This window comes from Amia ocellicauda, chromosome 17, assembly GCF_036373705.1.
Source record: "Amia ocellicauda isolate fAmiCal2 chromosome 17, fAmiCal2.hap1, whole genome shotgun sequence".
Classification (NCBI taxonomy): domain Eukaryota; kingdom Metazoa; phylum Chordata; class Actinopteri; order Amiiformes; family Amiidae; genus Amia; species Amia ocellicauda.
The window spans coordinates 15,557,037-15,579,053 of NC_089866.1; the positions used below are offsets into that span (position 1 = coordinate 15,557,037).

A 22,017-nucleotide genomic window follows, 5' to 3' on the forward strand; every position below is an offset into this window, starting at 1 on the left:
GCATCCAAAGGCTTCATTTTGCACATTCATCTTCATTTATTTATGTTGACCTGCTAGGGAAGTTCACAAGAAGAGACTCTGGAATTGTATGATTGTATTCATCTATGGTGATAAATGATTCACAGTGGTAATTTCTCTACCACACGTCATGCAATTTCTTCACACAGGCCGCTGGAGAAAGGCTGAAAAGTTAATGCAGCTAAAATGGGCCCAGGAATCAAATCTGACAAACGCTGACAAATTAGTTGCTAATTTTGAGGGAAAATACCTGATGTAATTCTACTTTAACTCATTATTAAATGAACACTTTAATCCCCCCCCATCCCCTGTCCCCCCAACTCCTTACACTGGAACCGAAGCAAAATTCACACATTAAGAAACACACTAATAGAGACAAAGCGATGTGCGTCACAGAGAAACACACGTTAAAGACCTCAGAGCAGGTTCAAGACAAATGCTATGTGGGCGAGTGCAAGAAAACAACAAGTTTGAAGTTTGATACACACCTCAGGTGAGGTTTAAAGAGCAAAAATTGTCAAAAATACAGCATTAGGATGTCAACAGTGCCAATGTAAAAAGTGACAAGTGTTTGCTTAACCAGTTTGGAACACATGTAGGAGTCACTATTTTACTGTTTGAAGTTTATGCGAATAAAGAGGACTGACCTTGACTCGCTCCTCTCTTCTGCAACTTTACTGCACCTGTGAAAGTCTGGGCTCACACCAGCCATAGTGCGGCTGGAGATTTTATAGGTGCTCATTGCAACGCTAAATTAAATTTGCTCTGTGGCGTAACCGTTTGCCACACTCTCACAAAACTTCACAGTGCGTTTTACTATGACTTTTAATAAATCTGTTTTACGGTGCAATTGGGTGGCTGTGTACCTGTGAGGCAGAAGCTCTTCTCAAATCCGACACTATTGCCTCCCGAGGTCGGGGGGGCGGAGATGAATAAGTCATAAAGTGAGTGTGAAAAAATATATAGATGCCAGATCACGAAACTCTAATTGTTCCCAGCACTCAAGCAGAATAACACCGATCACTTCTCAGCCCTTGCAAGGGGAGGCCCTGTGACTTTGATTCCTACTGACTCCTTCACTCAGATGCAGCGTTGCGAGACTGCTCGAGGAACAGTCGTTTGATACAGCCTGATAACGCCATGATAATGCCCACTGTTGCTTTACAAGACTAAATCTTGGGTTCAGCAGCTTACAAGACTGCAAAGGCCTGCGGACGGCCATGTACAGGGGGGTACACAAGCGTCATTTTTGTTGCAAAGGAGCCTCACCCGAGATGGAGCCCAGCAGGACGTTGCTCTTGATGCTGTTGTAGACGTACTCGTAGCTCTGGGGTTTGAGAGGGGAGCCCGTGGACAGGATGGTGTGCAGCGTCTGCAGGCTATGGGTCTCGGCTGCAGGGGGAAAGGAAAGAGAGAGATGACATCCTCACAAAGTAACCCACACTATCCACACATTACAAGACAAGGAATGTTTTGGCGACCTTCATTTTTTTTTATTGCTATGGTTCATCAAACACGATACACCCTTGTACAAGTGTTTGTCAGGAAAGGCCCATCTGTTAGAGGGGAGGAAACCTAGGCCTGTCCCTTTCTGTATCCCTTTTGGGTCCTCAAATCTCTCTTAACTGGGTCTGTTCATTTTCGAGCCACCAATGTGACATCACACTAGCCCTGCCTCCTGACAGAATCTCCCAAGCGTTCAGATGTTTGTGCGATGCAGCAGACTCCCGAGGTATCCAAGTCAGACATCTCCTCCCGTGGACAGGACAGCGATCAGATCGGACTGGCGCAGGGACTGCTCTACATCCGAGAACAACCATGTGCTCTGCCTTGCCCACTGAGCAGGCCAGGTGTTTGGTTTAAATGTCATCGGAAGGACAGGAACCCCAGTGGCTCGGTAACCCCACCCCGTCATCCTGCTGAAGCATATGCCAGCCTGTTTCCCAGGAAGAAGACCAGCATCCCCTCCCAGTGTCTCCTGCAGTTTTGGGGTGGTGGGGGGGTAGATTACACTGCAGGTCACCTATTCCCAGCAAATGCAGGTGAGCAGCTGAAATCAGTGTGCAGAGAAACAGGAGCACGAACACCGAGCTCTGTGGAGTCTGAGCGCATTGTACCGCCTCAGCATCCTGGCCTTCTCACTGAGCTACTCAAGCTCCCTGTTGCGTTCAGAATCCCCCTGGGGACTTTGCTGGCTTTTCTTCCCACATTTATGAATAAAGATATTTAACGGGCATTAAAACAATCAAGGGGATGATTTTGCACTCCACAGAGTGTATCGGAGAGGCTAGCCTGTGAATACGATAACGCCAATAAAGACAATCTACATATTTACGCCGAGGAGAAATGCAATTACTTACAAATTTGTTTAAACAAAAACACTCAAGGCTTTCCATTGGATATTTGATTAGTTAAGTTCTGGGACTAATTAAGGTCTTCAGACCACATGTCAGTGGTGCAGTGTAGAAATTGCTAGGTGTGGACTTCTCTGGCATAATAACTGGTAAAAGTGGCTCAGAAAGGGGCCATCTGTTGAAGGGTTTGGGTTAGAATTTAATTCAGAATAAACATTTCCAGTGGAGTATGCAGACTTTGTTTTCAATCACATAGTGGGAGACTGCATACAGCACTCAGTTTCACCTAGACTTCATGTTGGCCTTCATCAGCCCAACCTGGATTATTTAAATTACAGCCATTTGCAACCCTTCTTCCAACATTAAGAAACGTAGCAAGCTTTTAACTATAGTATATAACTATAACCTTTTTGGTTTACCAGTCCTTATCTTTTGTTTGTCAACCGGACAAAGGCAGACGTCAGAGAATCCTGCCGACTATACTGAATCGAGCAAATCCACACAGTGCACAACGCCGCACAGAAATTATGCGCACTCTGTCTAGCCAGTACAGCTTACGGTAAATGAGTGAACTGTAATAGAATCAGACTCAGTGAGCAATTACTTTCGCTCACCTGGTTTTAAGTTCCGCTCTTCTAGTACCGCTAACCACTTCGCCCCCGTCCCAAAAATGGTTATTCTGAAAGGGAAACAAATTATGTGAGTATTCAATCTTCAACAGCCCAAGACAAATAAAACCAAACATCCTGAACTGATGAGGAAATAAGGCACACACAAATTAACCTGCTTACAGTTAATCCCCTTATCATTGCTGCTCCTTTCATAGGCCTGATTTGATGCAGTGAGATTGAGGGGCTGGAAATGAGAGATTTTTCCCTCCTTTTTCTTTTTTACATTTTCTTTTCATACATGTTTTTTTCTGGTTTTCCCTTTCAACGTGTTTGTTCAACATCCAATTCAACATCTCCACTGCGATAAGAGATAATTCACTCAATTGGCTTTAATCTCTTCACCCCTGCAGGCCCTAGCCTAACTGACTGAAGACAAAAAGAAGATACACCTCAAAATACAAAAATACAGAAAATTAAAATCTACGGACAAACATAATCAATCCAAAAACCACATTATTGTATTCCCTCTACACACAAATACACAGAATATCTCCACCAAGAAATTGTGCAGGCATGTGGCATCTGCCCCATCTGCCAAAGCTTTAATTGTGGTTTGTTCAAAGTTCCAGATCTTCACTGCTTCAGCTTCAATCAGTTCTAAGTGGAGCCAAGCCGAGATCGGCCACTGTGAAAACCTATTTCAGTAACAGTGTATGTTCAGAGAAACGGTGGCGGATACATCTCTGCCTCACTCCGCTTGTTGCCATTTTGTATTAAAAGGTATTTAAATGTACACTTCTCAATTACAGGCCGTATGCTGAAGCCCTCCCCTGCGATAAATGCACAGCTCTGGTATGACAAATACACTACCCAGCTGGTGACAGCCTACAGAGATGTGGGGGGGGATCATAAGTAATTTAGAATTAAGTAACAGTATGAAAGCATACTTCACTCAATTTCATTTGAGCTTAGTTTTTTGGGTGTGAAGGCAGGGAGAGTTGATACATTTGGGTTATTAATTATGAAATGTGGGTTGATCTGTAAATGTATTTACAAATGTACTTAATTCACTCATTCATGTATGCTTTTCAAATATTCCCTTTTACAAAGCTCAGAAGCGGGCTAATACTCTCTCCACATTTCCTTCTAGACAAACCAATTTAGATTCCAAATTGACACAACCATTGGGTACATGTGACAAAGAAAATCGAACAAAAACAAAAAAAACACAACAACTTGGGTCTAAGGTCAAAAGCCAGGTCTCAAACCTCTGCGACGAGGTAATGTTCCACAGAGCTGGAGGAATGTCAAGCTCCTGTCGAGATGTCAGTTTGAAATTAGACAGGTATCGCTGTAACCGGGCCTGATTCTTATTCCAGTCAGACTATTAATGGATGCCACACAGAGACTCCAGGAGCACCTAGTAAAAGCAGATTTTATAAGACAGCCTGTTTGTTCCAATCACTTTGTTACTGGGAGACAACGGACAGCATGGAGCTCTATGGTAAACAGGTGATAGATCTTTATTTTATAGCGTCGGGGACAGCCGAAGCAGCACGACGTAAGTGCAGCCTCCTGAATCTGAAGTGGCCAGAGCTGAGCAGCCTCGTTTTCTTGTGTGCATTCATTCTGGTTTTTAATTTAAGATTAATGAAGTAAATAGATTAGAACTGGAAACTTGACAGCCCTGAACAAAATATAATTCATGTATGCTCTCTTATGGATTATTCGTACACTATAACCCACACTAGGCCAGGATACCCCCCCTTTGAGAAGAGTCATAGGCTGGTAACCTAGAAAAACACTGTTTTTGAAGCCATCTAGCTAGGCTTTCAAGTTCAGTTTGATGTATTAGGAGATGAAGTGGCCATGTCCAGTCACAGCGCAGCTCTACGTTCTGCTCCTTAAGCAGATCAATCCAACTATCGATGGGGTTTTATTGGTAAACACGTCTGTTTGACCGCACTGGATCATTAAAATCGAACCACCTATTAATATCATTTTTCACCCGTAATGAGTTAACAGGTTTTGGCATTTTTCTATTTACAGCACATCCTTCAGCTAATCCACACTGTCCGGCAGGTCTGGGCATTTCACCTCTGCTTCTCCACTTGTGCCAACCAAAGTGTTTTTCACAAACACCTTAAGGAAAGGAAGCAGTCCTTAAATAAGCAGTTTAGATCCCTCCGCCCTATCCTGCTGCATTTTGTTTTCTTTCTTCTCCTCACTAGTTTCATAACTGGTATCTCTGCGCCCCCCCCGGGTGGGTCTCATTTTCCTCCTCCTGTCGGGAGTGCTTCATGCCACTGTGAGACAGCGTTGACAGAAGAGCTTCTGAGAGATGTTCAGCACCGGGCGGAGAAAGAGTGCAAGCCTATTAGCGTGCCATATGCTGCAGCGCATAACGCGAGTTGTAGAGAGCCACTGAGGATCGCGGACACTGATCTGCAAAGACGTCTCTCTCTCCTGGAAGACCTCCACTTCAGAGGCTTACACTGAGTCATCTGTGCTTGTACAGGGCACTAAGATCCCTGACGTTCCTGCCTTCCCCTTCCCCTTGGAGCTCACCGATAATGTACTGCACATTTCTTGTTTATCTCCCCTTTATTATTATTTACATTTACTTTGCAGTGTCATGGGTTTCCGCCAGGTCATGCCAGGGACTCAGACATATCAGTTGCTACCCTAATAATCTGATACCCGAATAGCCAGAACCCAAAATAACTCAGTGCAAGGCAGAGGACTGGTCATACATTGACACACTTGCTTTCCTTTGACGAGGCTTGAGAGGCTGCAAAGCAAACTCCAGCACACAGCTGTCTATCCCATCACGCGGTGCGAGCGAGATAAAGCACTCAGTCCTACGCAATGGCGTTTTTTGGCTACTTCTTTCACATTAGAGTCGCATGTCCTTTGATGTCTGAGGACTTTTCCTTTACACGAGAGCTTCATCTTTTTCTTATCATTTCTTTTTTAACGTACAGTTATCTTGTGACTCTCCAGGTACTCTGTCGCCAGGGTAACGATGGATTTATGAGTGCCCGTTTTTTCAGGTGCATTCAGCTCTTTGGCACTGAAGCTTTTAAGGCTAGCCTCACGAAACCTGTCCAACAGCACCGTGAGAAATGAGAACCACATCAGATTGATTCAGTCTCTCCCAGAATTTTGTTTGCACAATTTAATAGCAGGCTTCTTAAACATTTTCTGCTTGTCTTTTGGACTCTCGTTAAGACCTGCTAAAAGCACCAGTGAGTTTTTTTCCTATTTTGCTTTCGCTTTTAAATTAACAGCAAAAGGCTCAAGCAGCGAATGGCTCAAAGGGTAAAAGTCTCCACACAGGGCAGATGGAGCCACCCAGTCCATGCACTGGCAGTTTGAAACTGGGCTCGGCCGTGGACCTGCGGATTTGCACTTGGACACACAGTACAAAAACAGGGGAACAGCTTGGCGGTACATATCTCTGAGAATACATGGATGCCTCTCTCCAGTGTGAGAAGATCAAAACTGTAAATTACAGCAAATTGTCAAGAATCAATTAAGTTAAATGAGTCATTGTTTTTTTTTCTTTTCTACAGTGCATTACTGTACTTCCAGCTAGATTTACCTCATTATCCTGTTCTGTCCTGTCTTTCAAATTTCTATTTTAATCGTAGGACTTTTATAAGAACAGAACATACAATAACAATAATTCAGTGATTTCCTATGCGGCAATATGTACATAAAAAAGAATATATATTTTTATTTTTTTAAGTCACAAAAGCATTCTATAATACACTTTTACTGGAACAAATTTTGACTTACGCACTTAATAAAATATAAATATGTGAAACCAGACCCAGAGCGGGTTCAGTGGAGGGCGATTTTACAATGTGGATTTTGTTCCACTTTGAAAGAAAGAAGAGAGAGATGCACATGAACCATACATTTTATAAAAAAGGTTGTTAAGGTAACATCATCATCTCAAAACCAGTTTCCATCCCAGAAGTCTTATTAGAAGGCCGGCCCTGAAAGTTTAAATTAGACCTTAAGCGTCTGCCTTTGCCCTTTTGCCATGTTTTCAATGCCCTTATTTAATTTTCTCGTCGGCTAAATCCATCAAGAAGTAAATGAGGTGATATGAGAGAGGAAGCCTGAATGTGACTATTAGATTTTTGCTATATGCTCTGGTGCACATCCACCTATCTCTCGTCTTTAAATCTAATAAGCGCTTGCAGACACACAAAAGCTGTCAGATCTGAGTTTGTGTGGCAGCAAAAGAACGTCTGACTGCCAGGCCATTTAAGAGGTCAGAAACTGTCTAGAGAGAGATTGCTGACGGGAAGCCCTGGAAGGGAACGCTGTGAAAGTTTATTTCTCTCAGGGCACTTTTGCCATCTAGTGTGGAATCGGTCAGAGGCTTGTTGCCGTGGTACACAGAGGAGTAAATGCTGAGCTGGATGGTTCAAAGCTGCAGGGGTCACTCTCTCTTTCTCGGGGCATTAGATAATTGTTTTGGAAGGCTTCCCTCAAACAGATATTTTTCCTTTAAGGCTTAAACTCAAAGTTGTGGACTTCTGAACTGGAAATAAAATACAGATCTTTTACGATATTAAAAGCGACCGTGTTGTCGAGCACGGAGGTGAGGCTCAGAGGGCGAGAGAGGTGGACATTCTGGACATGGGATCGAAGGAAGTGAAAAATATGAGATACAAAGAAAAGACGGACACACAGGCCTGCAAGCCATTCGTCTACATTGCCATCCCTGATAATGACACCAGACGGACGCTGTGATGAAAGGAATCAGAGAGGTAATCGCTCAAAAAGCACACAGAAGAGATCAAGCAGCTCTAAAGGGAAGAGGAGTGCAGCTGAAAGGGAGCTGGTGCCGGCAGAAACTTTCTGACTTCTTCACACCGAGAAGTAATGGAAACCAGGAGCATTGCACGGTGATTAAGTTTTTTTTTCATCTCCAATTTGTCAAAGCTTTTACAAACACAATACAAATAATATTGTTATATCTCATAATACGTACTTTCTGGGATTTTTTGACGAGGTTTGAAGAACAGCTACATTCAGGACAGCACTATACACAGGTCCCCTTTCATTCCTTTTTTCCCCTAAATCCTTGTTACCATTCCCGTCACATTCACTCTGCAGATGTAAATTGCTTGGACCCCCAGCACTGTGTAAAAGTCAATGAAACAGGAGGGAAATCGATACAAAAGTGAGGGGAATAACTTTGGCCGCGCTGCTCAACATTACAGCGGTCTCCACTTCCCGACAGCTCACAATAGTCATGATGAAGCCCTGCTGCCTTCTAGGACTGGTTGTTTGCATGCCTGAACTACTGCCAATGAACAGCAATGCCAAGAAGAAGACGACGAAACCGTGTTAAATGAGAAATACACTTGCCTTCTACTTCATCAGCACAGTCCACCGTTCAGCGAGAGGGAAAGAAATGAAAGAGTGAAACGGATCAAACTGCTGTGCAATAGGAGCCGAGATGCAGGCAGGCAGGCTTTGAGATGCACAGGCTCTGGGAATTTACAGCAGGCCCAGACTGTTAACATCACTCCACTGACGAATCCCTTTAATATGAGAAGTGGCGTGGATCTTTAATGGTGATCTGAAAGCCGGAGTCTTCCCCCAGCCTTAATGCAATATTTATTCCTCCACCGCTCAGCGCTTGTTATGAGTTTTTGATGTGGAAGCGCTCCAGGCCTTTCACACAAACACAACGCTGCTCTTGCTTTCCAGGAGGGAAAAGGCGAGGATTAATTTGGGGTCTCACCTACCGTGCTTCAAACCAATTTTTTTTTGGGAACCTGACTTTCATTATTAATTGCAATCTCCATGAAGGAGCCTAAGGGGTATAATAGCGGGGTTTTAGAACCAATCTGCAGACAAGAACACTAACATTCCTGAGGAGGCGGTGCTGTAAACCAATAAAATGTCAAGTTACTGCAAATAAATCAACCGCATTAACACCTTAATCCCACAGGAGACCTGGCGCATGTTACTTTAGAAGACTATTAGTAGGCTTAACAAGTAGCTAAAGGGAAAAACAAACAAACAAGCGACATCAAAATGTCAGTCCGCTCCACTGCATGAAAAGTTTGAACTTTAAACACATAGGTCAACCTGCACCACCACACAAGAACACTAGGGCTAGTGTTCCACTACCAGTTCCACTACCTTTAAATATTTACTGGTGGTATACCATGATAAAATCAGTGTGCCAAGTGTACCAAGCCTGGTAAAGTGGGGAGTGTCATGGGAAAAACTGTGCCCTGTAAAAGCAGTCCCGTTCTGCTGTTATGCACCAAGTCACAACCTCAATCTTAAGACTTTGATGCATTCGGGCCTACCTTTTTCTTTTTCTTTTCAAGTTTAAAGAAAGTAAAGACTTCAAAGTAATTTAAAAGTGTGATCAGAATCCTTTGGGGCATCTTCCTTTGCCTGAACTGTCTGTCCCCTCTTCCAGTGCCTTAACAATCCCACTCATCTGATCCACAGAAATTTCTATTAATCCCCCCACTGTCCGGAGTGATGGAGAGCTGAGGGGACGTGGAAACTTCTCCTTTGGCTGATCGGGACAATAAATATCCAAAAGCTGCCAAAGGCTTCCACTCTGCAAACCCCCGAACAGTGATTTAAAACCCTCACTTTCATTTAACATCTGTTTCAGTCATCGGTAATTCCATCAGCACAAGTCAGAGTCTTTCCCAGCTTTTCGGTTAACAATGACTAAAACTGAATTAGTTACATCGAATACACGAGTCTGGGTGTTTTAATGGCTGCATTTGTCTAAACTAGGCAGTCTGCACAGGTGGGGGGTCCTGCTGGGGAGAGTCTTGGGACGAGGGCTCTGCCTACTGTTTGAATTTTTTACGAGGCCATTCATCTAATGGTGAAACAATGGGTTATTGAACAGTACACCCAAACCCCCTCTCTCTCTTTCTAATGTTTCTTCCTTTCCCTTTCTCTTTCTTTCTTCTCCGCCCCCAAATCTCCCCCCGGTGCCTTCAGAGAGGAAAACGAATGGAACTCTTTCCAACATTGATCAAAGTGTGCTGCTTAAGCTAAAACATAAGAAGAATTATACAACTTTTTTTGTTTTGTGGGCCAGATCTTCGAATGGAATGGAAGATTTGCACACAATAGCATGAGTCACGGTCGAGTCGTTACTGCCAGAGCCACAGCTGAAAGCGATTTACTTGCAGATAATTAGGACCGAGTTTCCTTTACGGAAGTTAAGCCGGATCTTCCTTCATTCCAATTCTTAAAAAGAACCGGAGAGTTTGCTCCAAAATGTAGGGTCACAACTCCCTTACTAAACGTTTCTTTGTTTTGTTTTAACTACCACTCAGTAAAACCAAATCTACCACCCCCTCTTCCTTAAAACCCAGGGGCAATGCCAAAATGCTAGCCTGCTTCTTTCAACTGTATTGCAACCTCCATCTTTACCTTCTTAAATTGCCGTGACATTTTAAGGGACTCAACTTCACCAAACGCTCGGGCAGAAAGCTCTCTCTGATCAGACCCAAGTGCAAAACCAGCTCCTTTCATTACAGTTTCACCCAGCAGGCCACATTCTGCCCATTCATGGCCGTGGTCTGCACCTAACAAAGACCATCTAACATCGCAGTTTATACCAAGCAAGCTAAAAGATAAGTACATCAGTACATAAACCAAATGCCAATGTGCTAAGGACAGGCTATTTTCAATTCATTGCTCCAGAAAAATAGAAGCCTTCACACATGCAACCAGTTGTGTACTGGTGTACAGGTGTAATGGTTACAAAAGTGGCAACCACTAGGACGTAGTCCACGCCACACTAGAACTGAAGATAAAGCCCCTGATATTGATCTTGTTCCTGTAATGTATTCCCTTTGAACAGAAACTGAGAGAACATGCCTTACGTTGTTTCTGTCCTAAGTTTTTTAACTTCTTTTCAGTAGGGTTTGTGTGAAAATATTAGGGCAGATTCACAGACACTTTTTATATTTTACTATGTCCATATCAGGCTGTTTTGATGTGCTTTGACTGAAGTCTGATTGCTACAATCTTCATGCAAACGGAGGCAACGTTGGACCTTCCTGTATTACCAGAGCAGAAGTCAGCCTCTGTAACAACCAATGTATCAAATACATGGTGGCAGAGCTATATAACCAAGTAAATAAATAGGTGCTTCACCATAACTCAATTCAGCGGGGGAAGCTTGCATTGGCCTAATATACTTTGCAGGTAATATGTTTTGCATTGATCTACACGTAACAGGTCAAATCCAATGAGCTGTACACAGAGAGGCGCATTGTAAATTACATTCTATCGCAAAGAAAGAAAGGAATGAAGAATAACAATATGTTGTGAATGTGTTTAAGAGACCAATAAATGTCACACACACTGTGCAGGACCATGCCACTGGAGGAACAGCCTAGAACCCCACACAGATCTGCTGTGCATCATGGGTAAAGTCAAGGAAAGTACCTGCCTTCAGTTGCTTTAGTACACTGTAGGTGGTGTGTGCACTTACTTAAACTTCCTACAACAGTGTCACGGACGAAGCGCACATGGATTTCTGTGTCAAGAGAAATCTGACAGCAATCAGGTGGAACAATTATGATTAATATGTACAGGTGCCAGTTGTCCCAGCCCCATCAGGCTCAGCTAGTGCTTTCATTTTGCTGACAGGTTTACACTGGGACTAGGACAGAATAGAAAAACAGCCAGAGACCATGGCTTATCCCAGCAGTAGTTAGCTCTTGATCTCTAAAGATAGAAAGGGGAAAAAAAGATTACATCTCAACGCTGCAGCCACGTTTACAAAGTTGTTTTTATCTAATTTTATCCCTTTGAAAATGAATATTCACCTGTCACAGAGATTTGCATGATAGGTCTTTTTTCTTTTTCTGTAACAACGTCTGTGCCTTTTCACCGGGGGAAAGCATGAGACGATATAGTTACTGAGAAACCGAGAACTGAGAATAACTCCGGCTGACTTCGATCATGAAAGGGTGTGCTGGAGGGGGAGAGGGAGAGACGGAGACAATACTGGCATTTAAAGAGGTACCAAACTTACAAGCAAAAGAAAGAACAAAAGAAAGAGGTGGAGGGGACAAGGCTGAACTCAGGTTCTTATTATCATTTTTTTGTTTAAAAGAAGAAGAAGAAAAAAAAAAAAAGAGTACAACCCAAATGATGCCCCCGAAGAGACTCGCCTCCATCCCGCAGCACTCCTAGGGACACCTGTAACCTTTCGAGGAAAACAATGGTGACGAATCCTAACCTTTAGCTTCAGATGGCTTGTTCAACATGGTGCCAGCCAGCTAAATGTCAATCTTAATATCACCGAAGAAGCCTGTCATTCTCCCGACCAATTACTCGCAAATGGCCCTTTTTGCTGAAACCTAGTGGGAGTCCCCCCCTTGGCTCCTCTCTCCCCGCGCTAATGTAATCCCGCTTGTGAGGGCTTCTGCGGGCGAGGATGGCACCATCTCGAAACGGTAAGACCGAGCGAGGAGGTGACCACGGGAGTCCCGATGGGAGGCGGCCGCAGGAGTGCTTGTCGTTTCATTTCCGCTCCGAGTATAGTTTTTCTTCCCCGTGCCCCCCCGGCCCACTTAGGTGTCCTTACCCTAATCTGTCCACCACGTCCCAGAGGACATTGGGAGTGGGCATGAGAGGAGAGCCATCGTACAGCACCACTGACGCCCCGACTGCCAGCGAGGAAATCAGCCAGTTCCACATCATCCAGCCGGTCTGGGGACAAGGAGACAAGGAGACACCGAATCAGAGGGACATCTACCGAGTGCACAATTCTTGTAAGTAAAAGGTGAACAGGAGAAATCAGTCGAACAATTAGTGGTAGCCCTACACAGCGTCCGCCATCTTGTGAAATCAGGCCTACCGTGGTGTAGTAGATGATGACGTCACTGCTGGTCATGTTGCCATGGAGAACGTGCTCCTTTAGGTGCTGAATGAGCGTTCCCTGCAGAGAGAGAGAGAGAAAGAAAGACGGTGTCCCGTAAAATTAGCCCATATCAAATATTAGGCCATCCAGCACCTGGAGTTAATGGGGAGGTTCCTATGCTTCAAAGCACAGAACTCCCTTAAACTCAGATTTTAAAGCCTTTGAATCTGTAATTAACATAAAGGCAACCGTGCAAATGTATCTTTGGCCAGCACGATGCCTTACGATACCAGCAACTTCTTTTACATTGTGTCCCAACGTTTTACAACATCGGGTCTCAAATCCATTGGCTATATATAAACATGAGTAATTTTCATAAAAATCAGTTATAAAACATTGAATAGATTGTTTTTAAACCACTAAAATCATAATTACATCACTACATATAGTAATTGCTGTTCATAACAACGGCATATTACAAGTTACAAAAATAGAAATCTTTGTGTTACCATCTGAAATGCGTAAAAAATTGGTCAGGATTTACAAATAAAGGCGACAGACCAAAAATAATTAAACTGGGATACACATCATACAGCACTATTGACTGTTGTAATATTTCAGATCGCCTACTATTACGGGACAAAGGTGTGTGTGTGTGTGTGTGTGTGTGTGTGAGAGAGAGAGAGAGAGAGAGAACGCAGGGTGGTGTGACAGCGAGAGATGGAGACGAGATGAGAGAGAGTGCGGGGGGTGGCTGGAGATGAGGAAGAGACAGATTGCATCAGAGGAGGGGGTAATACAGCAGAGAGAGGTGAGGCACAGTCACATTTGGCTCCCACGCGGTGCTAGGCTGCCTCCCCTGGTGGCGGTGGTCCGAACGAAGCTCCTTGACAGGCCTCTGCCCCCTCCCTGAGCCCCCGATCACTGAGCCATGCCAGGATCACACTGACTTGTTCATTAATAAGCAAGCCTGCTGCAGACATGGCAGTGGGGGAGTCTGGCATGGCCTGCTGCCACAGGAAAGAGCCCAGAGGCTGCTCTGCCTGGTCAGTGCCACCTCTCACACACAGACGAAAGGCTCACACAGGGCTCTGAGGAGCGTTGGGCACTGGGCAGATTTTAAAAACAGGGTAAAAAATATTAAAACAAATAGCTGTCTTTGCACCCATGGCTGGAGACCCCAGTTCACTTGCGATCCTGTCACTCGAGACAGGATCAGCATATGGAGACACAGGAGCCAGCGTGCAAGTTCTGATGATATCAGTCCGAATACGGCCAGGGGTGTAAATAGGCAGAGCTCCACAGCTCCCTGGCCAGCTGGTAGGAAAATGAAATCTGTTTCATGGCTGAGCGTGGAGCAGGGCATGCTGGGAAGCACAAACACAGGCGGCTGTGTCAGTCCCTGTGCAGTCAAAGCACCGTGTCACTCTGCACTGGGCAGCAAATTTCATTTACTTTATGTATTTTTTCTTTTGTTCTTTAAACATTCCTTATTCACCCAGCTGCCTTAATTAACAACCACTAAAGTAAGAAAATACATATTTTGACATACTCCTGTCAAAGTAGCATTTAGCTTTAACCGAGGGTCAATTACTGCCAGGAAGATGTTGCAGTAATTACAAGGTACAGACACTCAGTGGAGGGTATGTCAATGGCGAGCTGGTTAAAAACACGGCCCCGACGCATGCTGAAGCAGAAGTGTGGCAGGCATTGCATCGGGTTTAATGAGCTCCCTGGCATTTATTCACATACAATGGAAAAATAATGAAACACATTATACAGCCTTCATCCACTAGTGGCGGTCCTATTCGCCACTACGAAATATCTGCCCATCTTTATGCAAACATTAGCTGCATATACTCGAGATAAAGGGACATCTGTACATATGGAGTGACAGGCATTGATAGGGAGAGAATTAATCTCAGTAGTGGCCATTGAATGTCCATGCAGAGCCCCCAAAGCCACACGCACCAAAACAAGAGAGGTTGGCACATTAATTGCCAAACAATGGCAAGCACAAAACCAAAAGCAATGTCTGTCAAGCAAAGTCATGAAGTTTGTGCCGGATCTTTCTCAGGCCTCTGGGTGATATCAGGCGCACATTTGTTTCAATTAAGGGGAATATTGTCTCTATATCAGCTTATAAAATGGGATGGGAAACGAAAACACCACTAAGGTACATGTATTATCTTGTTAAAAAAAAAAATTGGACCTGAATGAATCTCCTTTGGCTGTTTTTTTCCTCAGGTGGATCACTACTGCCACCTAGTGTATCCTTGCAAGAAATAGACTTATGTGTTGACAATTTGAAATCGCAGAATTTAAACAAAGTAACCGAGAGAGAAACTCACGCACACACACTCATCTGCAGAGGGTTTCCAAACAGGAAAATTAGCTTTTGCTCACCTGCCATTTTGTTTCCCATAACCCTCTGCAAAAATGTTAATCATTGCTGCCACACAGTCAGTGGTGCAAGTAAGCGGACACTGTTGCAGAACCCCTTTTTTGTACAGCTATACGTATTAAAGATAAAATATATTCATAATATATCTGCACTGACAACAACATGCATTAAGTAATAAGATGCATGTCCCAAATGGCGCTCTGTAGTAGATGAGACTTGCTAGAATCCCAATTGATGGGGGAACGTATCAACATTGTAGGATGGCGCGAAGGCTGGTCACATGGACACCTACCCCTGCCGAGTGCACCATGCATTTGGGCGCCCCGGTGGTGCCCGAGGAGAACATGATGAAGAGAGGGTGCGAGAAGGGAAGCTGCTCAAACTCCAGCTGAGGGTCCTGGTCTCCATCCTTCGCCGTGGCCAGGAAGTCCTCCAGGAACACACTGGGGGCAATAAAATTAAGTTAAAACAAAGGTTAATGGACAGCCCAGCCCAGCCCAGTCAAGTCCAGCCCAGCCCCATCCAGTCAAGTCCCCTCCTTTTCCACTAACTGAAGCAATGGCCTGCAGTGGATCACACATTTGGACTGGACTCAGACCCCAGCCACCTCCTGCTCACGTACCTGTTTGGGATTCTGGAGAGATCCGTCTCCTGTCTTGAGCGCACATAAGGGATCACAACCACCTTCTTCAGATCTGGTAAACCTAGAACACACAGCACGCTTTAAAACACCCGTCTGAGCTGATTGTCATCCATTTTCACTCTCACACACAGTTCTGACCAGGGAAAAGCACAGCAGACACGGAGCGATTGGGAGAACTGCCAAATTAGGACATAATCTCTGGAAAACAAGACACTGATCTACACCTGCTGTTGAGTGCAGTGTAGCGACTGGGCTTAAAAAACTGTTTGATAGAGAGACAGTCTGAGATTTGAGAACGGGTTCAAAACATGTGTGCTGTTTTGGTTCTGGCTCTCTGCAGGGGATTTGGGGTGTGCGGTTCGGAGACGGGGCGGCCCACCTTTGACGACGTTCTGCAGCTTTTCCAAGTGGCCGTGCTGCTTGCCATTGTACACCACCGCGGCCACAGAGAAGATCAGCTTGGGCTGGATCTGGGAGAAACGGTCCAGAACACCCTGGGAGGAAGCGTCAGGAGGACCATTAAAACTGAGACACACTGAGAAACGCCTGTTCAAAGACTGCATGGCAAGCAACAGAAATGAGAAAATCCACTAATGTAGTTTCCCACCACTAGAGGGCAGTCAACACACACACAATCAGCACCTTTCTCCTTTTGGGACAGAATCTCCACATTTGTCTTTCAAGGAATTTCTCCTACTGATTATATTTCTCAAATGCTAGGAACTTGACTCATCTTAAGCCACAGTGTGATTGCAGGAAAAGGGAAGCAGTCAGAACAGTGATCAAAGATTAACTCCAGCAAGGTTTGAATCAGAAAAGCTGAATTGTATTGAACTGTATTGCATTGTATTACATTGTATTCGATTGTATTGCATTTTATTGCACTACAATGTGCTGTATTGCTTCGTATTACATCGCCGTTACACCATTGAGCAGGTAATCGCTAAACTATGAATCACTTAAAAGCGTCAACACTAAATGAATAAGTTAAGAAATACATAACAGAGCTATGTAGATTCATAAGAAGAGCTACTTACATTGACTCCAAAATCCGGGGAGGTGGAGCTCCATATGGCTCCAATACTCGCAGCTGCTAGCATGGCCTCCACCGCATGGATCCCATTGGGCAGATACCCTGAGACACAGAGAGGACAGTCAGCATGGCGGGCAGCACAGGCACACAGGGCTCTTAGGGTTAGGACTCCTGAGCACAGGGTCGTGGATTCAGTGCCAGGTGGGGGTCACTGCTGTTGTACCCTTGAGCAAGGTACTGTATCGAGACTGCTTCGGTAAAAACCCAACTGGATAAATAGGTAATTGTATGTAACAATAATGTGATGCATTGTAAGTCGCCCTTGATAAGGGTGTAAATAAAATACAAAATACAAAACTGCTGGGTCTCTTAGTAGCTAATGGATCTGTAACATAAGAAAGATGTTGTTGTTTTGCATTATCAATTTATGTTGTTATTTGTGGATTGATTTTATTTGGGTTGTGACATCTTTAATAGCCGCAGCTTGGGACTGCCTCCAGAGCAAGACGTGGAACATGCATGAATCACGGAGCATCCGCCAGCGACAGGAAATGCTGAATAAGTACGGTGTGCACGTAGCCGACGGTTGCCATTCCCCTTGCATCTCCGGCCAGATATGAAGTTGTCTTATCTGGAGGGTGTAAATTATCCTACTGTTTGGCGAGAAGCCATGAAGATATAGATTCATTTCATTCTGGCTGTTACGGTAGCGTCCCTGGTGACACAACATGAGTCAGACAAATACCAGCATTTACCACCAGAGTAGTCTCAGACATTTATTGGGCATATATACATTTTATCTGCAATCAGGCTGCAGACGGGACTTCAACAGAGAGAAATGAAGCCGACTGTGGCCTTATCGACTGAGGGATGGGCTCACACTGTGGGAAACTAGCCCCCACTAAGCTTTCCTATCTTTCTTGTGCCGGTTCAGAGATCGGAGGAGTAATTCCACAAACTCAGTCACCTCTCGTCTCCTTGATTTCACCACGCAAACAGCCAGCGCGTCCCACGGATCAGCTCGGAGATTGCTGTCATTTTAGATTTGAATCCTTCTGGGTTCAAAGTAGCTTCTCATTCCCGTTACTCACCCATTACCAGAAGTAAATAGGTTTGTAACGATCTGCATTTCGCTGTTTTTTTTCCAAATTATGAAGTACAAGTATTTGCATTTTTATTTAAAATCCTGGAAAAGCGTCTACTTCCCCCCAGGAGACCTAGAAATCACACTGCTGCCAATTGCCATTCATTAGTTTCCACCTCCCCCGTTTGTGACCTTTTCAGCCTTCGAGGTATGGATATTATTAACTATATGAATACTCTATACATACGATTAATGCGGCTGTTGTGTCTTGTGTAAATTGTACTTCTTGTAGGTCACCTCATGAATGATAATGAAGCATAAATAAGCACCATTGTTTAGGAAGAACACTGGAGGAGTATTCAAACTGCTTTTGGGGTATTGTACTGTGTTTGCTCTTATTGTACTGTGTTTGCTCCGATTGTGTTTCTTGTAATGGGTATATTCCATGACAGCTGCATGCCACCCTGGGTAAGGGCGTTGGCTCAGCAATGAAAGAATAATTCAATAATAATAATGACAACCCAGGAGGAGCAAGGCACAAATACAGGCTTCAAACACACACAAGGATCTCTGGTACACTACTGGCTTGGAACCAGGCTTCCACTTCCGCATTTAGAGGTTGTGAAATAAGCCACATGCCCTGGCCCACTTCCAGTCAATCATCTAGGAAAGCCAAGCTGCGGCTATGTGTCAGAGGGGCTCGACACTGACTCACAAACCCAGCCAGGGAATTAAACTTTCAAAGGGTCAGGCAGCTCTGAGTTCATGCGGGAGACGAGCAGTGCGAGATCAGCTATATGGCACATCAGCCACAGATCAACCGTTTAAGTGTCAGAAACAGAAGATCGCGGAGGAAATGGAAAAGTCATGTATTAATCCCAGTGAAAACCGGGAAGGTTGAATGAAGAATACACACAAATGAGTCATGCACAGGGCGGTGCTGAGCATGAGTAATATCCTTAAAGATTTATTCTTTATGATATGTAAAGTTATCTAGTTATTTTCTATTTCCATCTTGCTGTCTGTTGTGACTTACTGACACACACACACACACACACACACACAAATATAAACACTAGGCCAGCTCCTGCTCCTGCCCTCTCTCACAGATCAGTCTGACATGCTGCAGATCCTGCTCACAGATCCTGGTTGGCTCTCAGCCCCGGGCCCCACAGCCCTGACAGATCTTCCACAACCGATTTTACCTTCAACTAAAGTAAACAACCAAGTTTTTAAATACCCACCATTACTATATGGGACAACCACAGCTGGTGTTTGCTTGTAAGTGTGCATTTGCACCAGGATTCACCCTGTCACACTGTGCAGTTTAACTTTCTCATAAGGAACCTCTTCTCAGCCTTGAAGAAGGACTTAGTTCAACTGAGAACTTGTTAAAAACAGCAGCAGAGATTTTCTTTACAGTGAACCCTAGTGATTGAAGTGAAGAGAAGCAATACAGAATAATATAAACAATAAAATGACTTATGAATTTGGTTATTTTATTGTGCTGGAGCAGAGGTCCGCTACCTCGCCCACTCTTTCTGATTTGCGTCTTTTGCCGTTTCCTTATTGTAGAAAGGCTGTTTGTGTTTATTATCTATATAATGTATTAAAGGCCCATATCTGTGCAGGATATAGGTAGTAAATTTTACTGGTATCTTATGCAAAGTAATCTTGCAGGCCGCATGAATCTCCCCCAATGGCCCCGTATAAAAGGGTATTTCCTTGCAGTGATTGCCAACTGCCAAAACAGTGTTTCATCGTTCGCATTGTGCATGCTCTGGTCTAATCTAGTAAACCAATAAATGCATAATTTCCATACACAAATGACTTCTCAAAGAGGTACTCACAGGCAGAACAGTGTATTTTCGTTCTCAGCTGAGGAAAGACTCCAGCAACTCCATTAACACCAGCTACACACAGACACACTACTCGGCCGTGCCGTGGCGCAGATCAATAGCTGGCGCAAACCCCCTACTTCCACCCAGTCAAACAGCAACTTCAATCAGTATAACAGGAGGCTTCATCAAGGACTTTGCCATTAATTTCACTTCACACAGCGCAATCAAGACTGCAGTGCTCGACAGTTACAAGCCCCTGTACAGCAGCAGATCAGATTACAACCTTCAGATAAGAAAACTACCTTAGTTGCCAGTCTATGTCCTGCCAATGCCAATGTGCAAAACAATAAGAACAGCTCCACTGTGGTAAATGAGCATTAGCATCCCCAGAATGCAGGCAAGAAGTTAAGTGTCCTTGTGACTTATTTACTCTTGGCGAAAGCCCACGACAGGACCAGGAAAAGCAGTGAAAAGGCAGGGATAACAAACCAATACAGAAGAGCATATTTACCAGGCAAATACACTATGAGTTTAATTTAGGTTCCCTCCACCCAAACATAAGGGAAAAGTGCCAGCAGCATAGTCACAGACAGCGTAACGATTGGGCCTGGCTTTTGTCGACTGCAGTGAGGACAATGCCAGAACATCAGGACCTCCTCTAAGACTCAAAGCTCAGCGTGTGTGTGTGTGATTGAGTGTTTTAGGCGTCTGTACGTGCATGTATGTGTGTGTGTGCAGCGGGCATGGAGAGACGATTAGGGGACAGGGGTGGGAAAGGATAGCCTTGCTTGGGCAGTAAATCAGCCTTGTTTAAGGTTATTACTGAAGACAAGCAATCAGCTCTAAAAGCTGTCCTTGGAAAAATGTCAAACACTGACTGATGTATGCATGGCCGCCTTCCTTTGCAGGCACAGCAGTCATGCATTTACCCTGCAGTGCGGACCCAATACAGCAATGGCGGGTGATACTCAGTTGATTGCATTACTGGAAACCCAAGCCGTATACATATATAATACATCTTGTTTGCAAACTTGCTTTTCTCCACATGCTCAAACCCACCCACATCATGCTGCGCCTAGCCTACCAGCCACATATCTTTCGAAAAACAATTGCACAATAAAGTGTGAATGTAGATACAATGAGTTTGTCAACTATTTTAAGAAAAACCCAGGCACTGGGAAAGTGGATCGGGTTTTACAGGTTGCCTCTGCAGTCCACCTTGTATTTGTTTCATTCCGCCTTTATTTATCCTCACTCTCTGCAAATACAACACAGTACACCACTTTATGACATGTTCTGTGAATGCAAGTCACTCTGGATAAAGGCCCCAGCCTCCTTTTCTTCTGTTCCCTCTTTCTTTGCATAAAGGCTTGCTGTCCAGGACTGTGTGCGTGGCTGTCAGTCTCTGCATGTGGAGACTCCACCCTCCCTCCGGCAGCTCTGCAGCCATGACCCCCTTCAGCCACGCTGGCTAATTATAGATCCTGACCTCAAACCTGCTAAATCACCGAGCTCCTCACACACCCAGCTAAATCCCCTCAATGAAATGGCAAAAATGCACATTTAATAACCAGCTGTGTGCCAGCGTGAGTATGTCTGCATGCGTTTGGGTCTGCACGTTCATCTGCATTGAGTGCTATGGTAGAAATCCTTTCTTTGTGTTGGCACATCCTGTGATCACAACACCACCGCTTCTTCAGAGACATTTTGTTTTTGGTCCACCCCACCATCGCCCCCAAAACTCGAAACCTCCTCGATTTGGTAGCATTTGAGCACAAGCAGTGCAAGGGCAGACCTGTGCGAGGCTGGTGTGTGCCACGCCAGCTCCAATGCTCTATTCAGCAGCCCTGTCTGAGCAAAGCTGCTCACCCAGAACTGCTCTTTTTAGTCTCTGCCAAATGCTGAGGCTGCCCAAAGCAAGTTCAGTGACCAACTCCCCCTCCACCACCACCCCCACTCCTACTCATAATGCCCTGGCATTCACACCACACTCTCCAGGGAGCTGTCTGGCCAAGTTCTTCAGCACACAGTCAGCCAACGAAAAGCCTGAGCTTGCAGCCATCTGAGCAGCAGTCTTCAGTGCCTCCCATGTCCACGAGTAGAGAGTCTGACAGACACACAGGGCCTGTCAAGGGCC

At 44.6% G+C, this 22,017-nt stretch overlaps 1 protein-coding gene across 1 annotated transcript in view; it reads right to left on the reverse strand.

The window, feature by feature from the left end:
- The window catches only part of aacs (acetoacetyl-CoA synthetase), a 38,750-nt gene that overhangs the window by 10,733 nt on the left and 6,000 nt on the right, over positions 1 to 22,017 (reverse strand). Inside the window, exons 5-12 of the mRNA XM_066689179.1 lie at positions 16,960 to 17,057; positions 16,302 to 16,416; positions 15,902 to 15,983; positions 15,572 to 15,722; positions 12,873 to 12,953; positions 12,600 to 12,724; positions 2,987 to 3,051; positions 1,288 to 1,410 (exon numbers count right to left, since the gene is read on the reverse strand). Coding sequence (XP_066545276.1) covers positions 1,288 to 1,410; positions 2,987 to 3,051; positions 12,600 to 12,724; positions 12,873 to 12,953; positions 15,572 to 15,722; positions 15,902 to 15,983; positions 16,302 to 16,416; positions 16,960 to 17,057 — 840 coding nt within the window. The remainder of the gene's footprint in view (positions 1 to 1,287; positions 1,411 to 2,986; positions 3,052 to 12,599; positions 12,725 to 12,872; positions 12,954 to 15,571; positions 15,723 to 15,901; positions 15,984 to 16,301; positions 16,417 to 16,959; positions 17,058 to 22,017) is intronic.